The sequence below is a fragment of the Pygoscelis adeliae genome, unplaced genomic scaffold, assembly GCF_000699105.1.
Source record: "Pygoscelis adeliae isolate BGI_AS28 unplaced genomic scaffold, ASM69910v1 Scaffold153, whole genome shotgun sequence".
NCBI classification, from domain to species: domain Eukaryota; kingdom Metazoa; phylum Chordata; class Aves; order Sphenisciformes; family Spheniscidae; genus Pygoscelis; species Pygoscelis adeliae.
Genome location: NW_008824408.1, coordinates 70,108 through 80,181, shown reverse-complemented (window position 1 = coordinate 80,181; position 10,074 = coordinate 70,108). Strand labels below are relative to the sequence as shown.

Here is a 10,074-nt window from a genome sequence, read left to right as displayed (position 1 = left end):
GGTTTGGGCCGTGGGTTCTGAGGGGCTGTGAGGGACCAGCTGGGGTCCGCTGCCGGAGCGTTGATGTCTGGGTCTCCCGCAGGCAGCAGCCGGTGAAACCGGGCGATTCTTTGTTTTGCGTGGAGCAACATCCCTGAGCTTACCTTCGGGTCTTCTGGGCTGGGTGGATGTGTAGGAGCAGCCGAGGGTGGGGAAGTGCTGGTGTGAAGGCTGCAGCAGGGGAGTACTGAGGGGAAGGAAGGGTCCTCTGGCGCAGAGAGCGGAGGCTCTGACGCGTGAGCAGTTTTTGCATTTAAAAGCACTAGCAAGTTTCCCAGTGGGTTGCGTATAGAATGACCGTGCGGTCTCCTTGCCCTCTCGGCAGGGCAGCTCCAGAGATGCTGGGCTCGGGGAAAGTGGGACACGTGGCCTGAAGCAGGGACTTCTGGGGACCAAAAGGCCGCTGGAGGGAGTTGGTAGTACCTCAGTGGCTGGAAAGAGGAAAGAATAACAAATGTTGGAAGTGAGGAGCTAGTACTTTCTGAGAAGAACAAGAGAATTTGATGGGGGGGAGAACTAAGCCTGTTGTGTAAGACAGTGCTGGAAAGCTGCCATGCTTCGCAATGGCAATTAACTGTTAATTGCTAAAACTAGTGAAACCGTTAATTGCTAAAGCTGTGGCTCTGAAAGTTACTAGAAGAGGCTTTGTGATCTGAGACCTTTGCCAATTATTAAGATGTGATAAAGGGGCGTGATACTTGCCAGGGCTTTGAAAAGGGAGAAAACTGTCATCTCTTCTTCCACGCCTGCCCATCTGGAACACCACTGTGCCACTTCTTACATCCTTGCAGGAAAGCGTACAGGTATTTCAGGGGGAGTTGCAGACGTGTGTGGAGCCAGGGTAACTTTCTGCCAGCTTGTGATAATCCTTTACCAATACTGCTGTGAATCATAGAATCATAGAATCATTAAGGTTGGAAGAGACCTCCAAGATCATCGAGTCCAACCGTCAACCCAACACCCCCATGCCCACTAAACCATGTCCCTAAGCGCCTCATCTACCCGTCTTTTAAATACCTCCAGGGATGGTGACTCAACCACTTCCCTGGGCAGCCTGGTCCAGTGTTTAACTACTCTTTCAGTAAAGAAATTTTTCCTCAGTAAAGAAGTTTTTCCTCAAAAATTAAGTATACAGCTGTTCATGTCTCACTACACATGAATGCCTGAATTGTCTTGTTTAGTTCTTCTGTTCATGTTCCTTTTGCAGTTAAATTATCAATGACATTCCATTTCCTTTTGCTTCTAGATGAAGCTCCTGATTCTCGCTGCGTTTGCCCTGTTTTCCGTGGCCCGCTGTGAGGACGGCGCCAGGCTTCTGGCCTCCAAGTCTCTATTAAACAGATACGCAGTGGAGGGCAAAGACTTGACTTTGCAGTACAACATCTACAATGTTGGCTCCAGGTAAGCCTTGTCCAGGCTTCTAATACTGACCAGGAGCAAACGTGTGTGTGTGTGTGTGTCTGCAGGGTGTGAGTATTTCTGGGCTCCATGATGTGCTGTTACCTTTGCTCCCCCTAACTCTGAGCTCACCAGCAGTGCTTGAAGGTCTGACTCTGCAATTTGCCTTTTTCTTCCTGTTCTGTTGTCCCTGCTTTCACTGTTTTCTGCTTTCACCTCGTGGCTGCTCTAGCTGTTGGTCCAGCATGGTGTAGTTACTTTTGTGTCTTGTGACACTCTGCTCCCCATGCACGCAGCCTCCCTTTCTTAGCTTTGTGAGCTCTCTTTCACATCTGGTTTCCTGTCTTTTTGCAGTTTCTCTCAGCTTTGCCTTCCTCTTTCTGCAGTCTCCCTGTAACATACCTTGACTCTCCTTCCCATCTTCTATCGGTGCCTTTTTGTGTTTCAAAAACCGGTTCTTCAGGCTGCTGAATTGTCAGCATGGGACTGTCATCCCTCCTCGGTGCAGTCCCCAGTGAGCAGAATGCCAAGTCTAAGATTCTCTTCTCATCCCTTTCTTTTTTGCATTTAGTGCTGCTTTAGATGTGGAGCTGTCGGATGATTCTTTCCCCCCAGAAGATTTTGGCATCGTCTCTGGGATGCTCAATGTCAAGTGGGACAGGATTGCTCCGTATCTTTTCATGTTTTGAAATTTCTCCCAACGCTCCTTCTTACCCCTAAGCATCCTGTAGCTCTCCTGTCTTCGTTTGTTGTCACTGAAATTCCAGCCTGCCAGACCCCAGGCAGGCCATTGAATGCAAACCTCTGTTCTCCTTGAAGGTGCTGTGTAAAAAAAGTCTCTTGCAAACAGGGCGAGGTCCCTGTGCAATTCATCTGCCTGGGAAAGGGGAGCAGCTGGATCAGCCTTGGATGGGTCGGGATGTCTGTAACCACAGAGGACTCGGATCTGTCGTCAGGAGTGACTTTTCTACCTGGTTCAAGGCTGCTCTTCACCTATCTCCTCACTTTTCTTCCTTTGATGAAGTGCAACTATTTTCCTTAACTTATGGCTCTCAGAGCAAGCAATGTGTCCCACACTGTGGTTCTGCGGCCTCTCAAAGCTGGTTACTTCAACTTCACCTCTGCTACCATCACATACCTGGCACAGGAGGGTGGACAGGTTGTGGTGAGTTGACTATTTATAGGATCCTTGCCCAAATACGACAGCGGATAGATACACCTGACTGTGCTCTTCGAGCTGCTTGTTAGGAGATGATGCATGTCCCTGCACTCTTATACTGCCCGGGCTCTGTTGCAAGAAGGAAACGTGGCAAATACTATCTCCCCCCTCACCCCTGCCTTTTTCAGGTTGGTTTCACTAGTGCTCCTGGGCAGGGAGGAATCTTGGCTCAGCGTGAGTTTGACAGGAGGTTCTCCCCTCACTTTGTAAGTATCTTTCAGTTGGTAATTGAAATTGCTCTGCAGCGACTGTGCAACCCAGCACAGGGGCTTTTTGCTGGTTTGTGGTGTGTTGGGTTTATGCTACAGTCACCTGGAAAACTCCCAACATGGGTTGCAATTAATCTGTATCAGTGCTCCAGAAGAGTATCACAGAAAAAGCAGAGAGTTTTCATCCCAGCTGCCTCTGTGAAGGAGCTGGCACTGTGGGATTTGCGCCAGAAGCTTTGAGAGTAGAAGATCTGATGGCTAAAAGACTCATCTGTACATGATTTGTTTTGACTTCTCTCTAACAATTTCTCCTTCTAGCTGGACTGGGCAGCTTTTGGTGTGATGACCCTGCCCTCCATCGGGATCCCACTGCTGCTGTGGTACTCGAGCAAGAGAAAGTATGACACCCCCAAGACCAAAAAGAACTGAGCAAAGCCAAATGCCACCAGCACCCCCAGAGCTCAGGAAAGAACAAACGCTAACCCACCCTGAACAGCAGGTGGGTTGGAATCGGCAACAGTCACCCCTGCAAAGCGCTGCCTGGGCTACGCTGCAGCCCTGTCGGCAAGAGGGGATTGGCCGCTTCAACGGCAGTGATGTGTTGTCTTCTACATTTTGAAAAAGAAACGAGAAAAAAAAAAAACCAAACCCCAACCAAAAATCCCAGACCCCCACAGCCAAACCTCCTTGTCTGCATATCCGGAGCAGAGACCGCTCGCTCCGTTGCAGACGTAGTGCCAGTGCATCTGTGATACGAACGTGTTAATACCCAGAGGAGCTTGTTTTTGGGGGGGGGGGGCGCAGCTCCGCAGGGTTTCTGGCATTTGTGCTCCCCTGCAGACTCCATTCAGCCAAACGGCTCTTTGCCTGCTGCAGTCTTCTCGAATGGAATAAGCCTCGGGGCCCCCCTCCTCCAAGCGCTGCCCACCTTGCTGAAACAGCTGTGGGAAGGAGCTCCATCTACTGACAAAAGCAGACCTCCTTTTTGGCAGAGCTTGTTGGAGCTGCTGCTTTGCTAGGTGGGGCACGGGAGGTCCCCGTTAATGCTTGTTCTCTAGGAAGCCCTGTTGTATTTTGGTGAGCAGTCGCTTGCCGTGTTTCTGTTCTTCCTGGTTGCTCTGTTAAGGGTTGAGGTGTGTTGATGTACTGAGGATTTTGTAATAAAACGAACACCGTGGAAGAAGCCTGCCTTTCTTTTACCAGGATAGTCCTGGAGGCACCTGGATGCCTTCAGAAGCAGCTAATGGGCATACAGTCAGTAAAATAAATCACTACATTATTAATAAAATAACTGGAAGAGGGAAGGAAGGGCCCAGAAGGCCTGGTGCCTTGCAGCAGCTTTCCTGACAGCTCCAAGCCCCAGTGTGAGATTTCTCTTCACGGCTGTAAATAAATGCTGCTGTGGCTGCGCGTTGGGCATCAATTTGTGCTTTTCCTATGGGGGAGGTGGTGGCACAACGAGGACCTGCAAGGGGTGAGAGGTAGTCGATTTCTGCCCCGAGCTTTGGGCAGGGGGGCAGCGGCCGTCCACGGGCTGTGGCTGGGCCATGCTCCTGTGGCACTGTGGGACCTGATCCGGCCAGTTGTTGGGCCCCACCCAAGAGCGTGGTGGTGACAGCTGAGAAATCCTGGGCCGTGCTGAAGCGAACACTGAGCCTTTGTTGCCAGAACAATGTTTCCAAGCCAGGCTTCCTCACTTCCTCGCCCCAACCTTTGCTGCCGCTGGCTGCACCTCCGCTTCACCTGGTGAAGGCCCCAGGGCGCTCTTGAGTGCAGCAGGGAACCACCCGGACGTTGGCAAAGCTCGGTGAAGGCCCAAGGAAATTCTGGAGGGCGGCTGGGCCCTGGCGAGGCCCAGCGAAGGCCCCAGTGAAACTAGAGGGAAGCAGGGCCCCGGCTTTGCCCGTGCACTGGCGGGGCCCTGCTGTTTTCTACAGTATCCCAGAGCCTTCGCCAGGTTTTTCTGATGCCCGTGTGGAGCCCTGCTGCATTCCACCGAGCCCCTTGGCATTCGCTGGGTTTTCCAATGCCTGTCCAGATCACCCTGGGGGGGTTTGCGGGACCTAGGCTCTAGCAAGAGTGGAGGTCAGGGTGAGGGCTGGGTGGTAGAGCAAGAACACGTGTCTGTGGGGCTGTGGAAGCGCTGCCAAGGGAAGGCGCGGGCCAGCAACACCTGGGAGCCCTGGCACCTTCCGTGTGGGAGCAGTCGCTGGACGTTTTCAGTTTCAGAGCTGGGCTCTGGCGAGATTGAGAGAGAAGGTTTGGAGAGTTAGGTGGCTAGGATATGTTTCCGAGTTCTAGGGCTAGAACTCTACATGAGCCAAGGCCCACTTCTAGGTCATATCAGAGTCATGAAGCTAACCTTCCCACCACACTCGCTCGCTTAGCCGTATACCACAAGGATACTCAGACTACCCAGATGCCTACACACTATGAAACGCTATATCATCTGTTGGCTTACTAATTTCAGTAACAGCCATAGTCATACTAGTATTCATCATCTGAGGAGCCTTCTCATCAAAACGAAAAGTCTTACAACCAGATCTAACCGCCACCAGCACTGAATGAACCCACGGCTGCCCGCCCCCATACCCCACCTTTGAGGAACCTGCCTTTGTTCAAGTACAAGAAAGGAAGGAATCGAACCTTCATATGCTGGTTTCAAGCCAACCGCATTAAACCACTCAGGCTTATTGTTTATGCTCGGCAGTGTTATTTTGTGACCGAGGACTGATCTGGCACGGAGGGCGAGGCCCAACTGCAAGAAGGGGTTAAACTGGCTGGAAGACAGAATGCTGGAGACAGAAGGACTCCTTGCAAAGGAGTGAAGTTTCCCTTGGTGATGAGATATGAAACAGCCTCAGCATTGTCTTGTAGACCACCCTGGAAGAGAAGCACTGAGGGGCCAAGCTTGGGGGCCACCTTTGGGCAGCAGAGCTGGGCTGGGTGATGGGCCCATGGCTGGGCTGAGGTGCCCCACGCAACCACTCTCAGGATTGGTGCTGGTGCAAGAGTACTTAAGGAATCTGCTTGTGACGCATCTTTGCAGGCGTGTCAAACCACTTATTGCGGTAGGACTCTGCCCAATGCATCGTTCATTAGATTTTTCTTTTATATTTAAGCACAAACGTGTGTTTAATTTGCCTCGAGGGGTACCATAAAAATTTCCCAACAGTTTGGTGTCAGAAATAGGATGGCTGCACATTGACAGAGGCGCCCAGACTGGAACTGGTGGGGAGACCCAATGGGGCACCACCGCAAGAGGTAAGAGATCCTCATTGCAAAAAAATCTCACTTGCATGCGGTCTTCTCCCCTTCCGTGTCTCCTGGCTGGCCGTCTCATCAGCGGTAAGCAAACTCAATGCTATTTTAGTTTGTGCTTATAATGTAAAGAAGGGGGGAAAATTAAGGGGAAACAGAATTAAAAGGTTTTTTTAGCCAAATGAGAATAGACTTAGTTTGAGACTTCTGAAAGCTTGGGTTGTGCTCCAGAGGCACTCCATGGGTGACGACAAGTCGTCTCCTGTTTGGGTCCAGGTTTTGGGGGGATAAAGTCAAAGCTCTGTCTTCTTGGGCACACCCAAACCTCCTCACCTCCTTGCTGAACCTCCTCCCCTCCATCCCTTTGCCAAACCTCTACTTCTATCCCACTGCCATGTACAGGCCTCAGCTTTGTGCTCCCTCAGTTTCATAAGGATCCATAAGCTGAACGAGAGTAGGCTCTGAAAGCTTTTCGCTTTGAGTCAAAGCTCTGCCTTCCTGGGGATGCCCGAACTTCTCCTTCTGTCCCTTTGCCACGCACGGGCCTTAGCTTTGTACTCGCTCACTGAGAAAAGTCAAAAACTAATTGCGAAAATGGGTCAAAGTTCCTCCTGTCCAGATCCTAAAAGCCTGTTAGGCTCCATGTGCCACAGTTATGGCACACAATTAGGAAAAAATGGGGTCAGGCGGTCAGTCCAACTTGCTCACCAGTGGAAGAGCTACACTTAAGCCAAACCAGAACTGCATTTTCCAGACGAGGGAACCTTTCACCCAGACAAATTAGCTTACCTTACGAACAGTCGCCAGCAGAAATCTGTTGTAGCTAGCTTACAAGATGATAATGCAAAAATGAAAGAACAAATTAAAAAGAGAAATCAGGTAAAAATGAAAATAAGGATCCTTCTAAAACTTCAGCTGCAGCACCTAAATCTCTGTACCCAAGCTTAGTACCTGGTGCTACTGCCCCAGTCCTACCCCTGTATCCAATCCTCCAGTGATGCCAGACACCCCACATTATACCCCAGGTGGTGCAGGGTTAAAAGAGGGCCAAGATCCAGGCGAGGACAGTGAGAGGACAGAAGGGTCTGTGCTAGTACTTGGGGGATACGCAGATGTGCGTGTGCTTGTGCTCCTAGAAAGTAATTTGTGTGTGTGTGTGTGTGCACGCACACACCTTCACTAGTGAACTTGTATCCCCACCAGCCGAAGAGGAGGGAGGGGATCTGGCTGGCTGTGTTTACGTTTTATGTGAATCCTGTACGTAAGTGCCGTTAATTCTTACGCCTTGCCTGTTGCAGTCTGTGTGACCGGACGTGTCAATGATGTCCTCTCTGTGTGTGTCTCTCTGGGATACGTGCTCAGCTTCATTACTGGTAGAACCTGTAACTGGGAAAGCAGCAGCTGCATCCCGCAGCCTGGGCAGAGACCTCGGTCCCCAGGGCTGGGCTGCGGCGGCTGGGCAGCAGGGACCTGGCCATGGCTGCTGGAGGAGGCAGCCATGCCTCTAACATCCCTTAACAGTTTTGCAGCCAGCAGGATTTGGTCAAGTTGTGAGTGCTCTCAAGACGATGCATATATAATCCTTATGTGATAGGGGATGGATCCTTTGCTAATGTGCCTAACAAGTGTTAAATTTGTAATCAACCTTTCTGAGCGTTATGCGGGCACCCAAACAGGACCTGTGCTAGTAAATTCTCGGATTAATTTGAACAATTGGGTTGAAAGATGTTTACAGAACATTAGAAGGTTTATAGGAGGTGTAAATGCCTCAAACTGCATGCTTAGTGTCTGCAATTTGTAGTTTGGGAGATGAAAAGAGAGGTTTACCAAAGTATGTGCAAGACTTCCTGTAAGTTACAAATCACTTCCACCTATCAAATCGATAATGATATTGGCTATAAAGCAAGAGGAAACCTGAAAGGATCAGGATAAGGCTAAGCTCTCTACAAATTGAATTTCCAAATTCGTGAAGAATCAGGTAGAAAAGGGAAATGTGCAGTTGCAAAGGAATAGCCTCACCTTACAGAGATTCAAACCTGACGGAGCCAAGTATTAAAACCAAGTATTACAGGGGAAATCAGTGAGTTATAAGGGAACAAACATCACTTAGTTCTACAAATAATGTACCTAGTGGAAATTTAAATCTCCTTAGACAAACGCATACCATCCTGCTTATAAACAAGAGGTGGCTGGACAGAACAACCCAGGGTCAGCCAGTTTGATTGCCAGTGGCACGAGAGATGCCCGTCTCCAAGGACGCTCATGACCCAACAAGATGTACAACTAGTTTTGTGATTCTTTTTTAACCTTTTCCTCCCCTAAGGAGCTGTGACCCTTCTGGGATCTTTGAAAGATTCTGCCCTTAAAAACGCCAACAATCCGGGCACCGGGACGGGCCAGGCGACAGTTTTGGTGCCGTACTGCAGGACACTCCCCCCCACCCACCCATTTTTTTTTCACACCTTGAACGCCGTGGCGGCAGCACTCGGCAGGGAAGGGGTCAGCGCAGAGGAAGGGGCTGAGATAACCTTCAGACGCCCCCACCGCTGGAGAGCCAGGGATACCAGGCTCATTCACCAAAGCAGCAGGAACTTTGCTTTACAATTTCAGTTCATACTGAACACGAGCTAAACTAACTACCCAGCCAGCATCGACGGAGATTAGGTTTTTAAGGATGAAGAAGGTGGGGATGCTCAAACTTCTGTGACGTGCCCAGGGATTTCTCCCTAAGAGATGCTCCTGAGAAGATTACTAAAGGAGAGCAAAACTCCCCTATTGCTTGAAAAAAAACGTTCTCTCCTGGTTTCAAGCTATAGTTCCCTTGATCATGTCACACTAATTGTGTGACAGCCCAAAGAGGCAGGAAATACCCTGCTGTGAGCCCGGCTGGAGGGACTTGGAGCTCCCTGCAAACCGCCGGCAAAACGGCTTTGGGAGGACAGTGGGAAGAATAAGAGGAGAGAGTCGCCTTTGCTCGTGTGACCCCTTCAGTGGCCCACACCAGCGAAGAGGGGGTGACTGCAGCTCTATGACAGGATTGGTTTGCTCCAAATTTTTGATTGGTTTGCCCCAAATTGTTCTTGTGTCCATATTTTTCAGTTCTTTGGCTAGTCTCAAAATTATTTTGGAATGGAATGAGAGCAATAGAATGCTTTAATGAAGTCGCTGAGCTAATGCTCATACCATCATTAAAATGTTGGTATATCTGAAGATACAGCTAATACTGAAAAAGGAAAGTTAAAGAGCTTTAAACATTATTTCTTTTTTTTAATAGTCTACATAAATTTAGTATTTGTAGAATTCATACGCATTTTTATTTAATCAAATAGTTCTATAGCTTGAACAATCAGGAAGGGGCTTTCATTTTGTTGGAAATTAAGGTGTAGATGACTGACGCTTGCTAACAAAGTACTGCTTAAATTCTTGAATCGTCATCTTGTTAGGACAACTTTTCAACAAAATAATGTAAGACAGAAGGAGAAGACAAGTATAGCTGCACACCCTAAACCATGGGGACTACTTGTAAATTTGCAAATGTACTTTATTCAAATGCCTAGATGCAGTAATTTTAAGTATGTCCTTGTCATTTTAGATATGTTCTCAGGATGGAGTCATGTTGTAACGCTGTTTGTAAAAGTCCGTCACGTAGATGCTCGCGTACCCAAGAGTCGGGCCACTGAAGAACATCAGAACAACCAGCAGGTGGGTCAGGCTGCTAAGATTGAAGAGGCTCAGGTGGATCTGGACTGGCAGCATAAGGGCAAATTATTTATAGCTCGGTGGGCCCACGACACCTCAGGCCATCGAGGAAGAGATGCAACATACAGATGGGCTTGTGATCGAGGCATGGGCTTGACCATGGACACTGTTGCACAGGTTATCCGTGAATGTGAAACATGTGCTGCGATCAAGCAGGCCAAGCGGTTAAAGCCCCTCTGGTATGGAGGA

At 49.4% G+C, this 10,074-nt stretch overlaps 1 protein-coding gene across 1 annotated transcript; it reads left to right on the top strand.

Moving 5' to 3' along the window:
* Positions 1-1,285: 1,285 nt before the first annotated feature.
* Positions 1,286-4,048, top strand: SSR2 (signal sequence receptor, beta (translocon-associated protein beta)). The gene is made up of 5 exons (XM_009320465.1): positions 1,286-1,440; positions 2,009-2,107; positions 2,494-2,602; positions 2,785-2,862; positions 3,184-4,048. The coding sequence occupies exons 1-5, from the start codon at positions 1,286-1,288 to the stop codon at positions 3,292-3,294; spliced, it is 552 nt and encodes a 183-aa protein (XP_009318740.1). The 3' UTR covers positions 3,295-4,048.
* Positions 4,049-10,074: the final 6,026 nt, after the last annotated feature.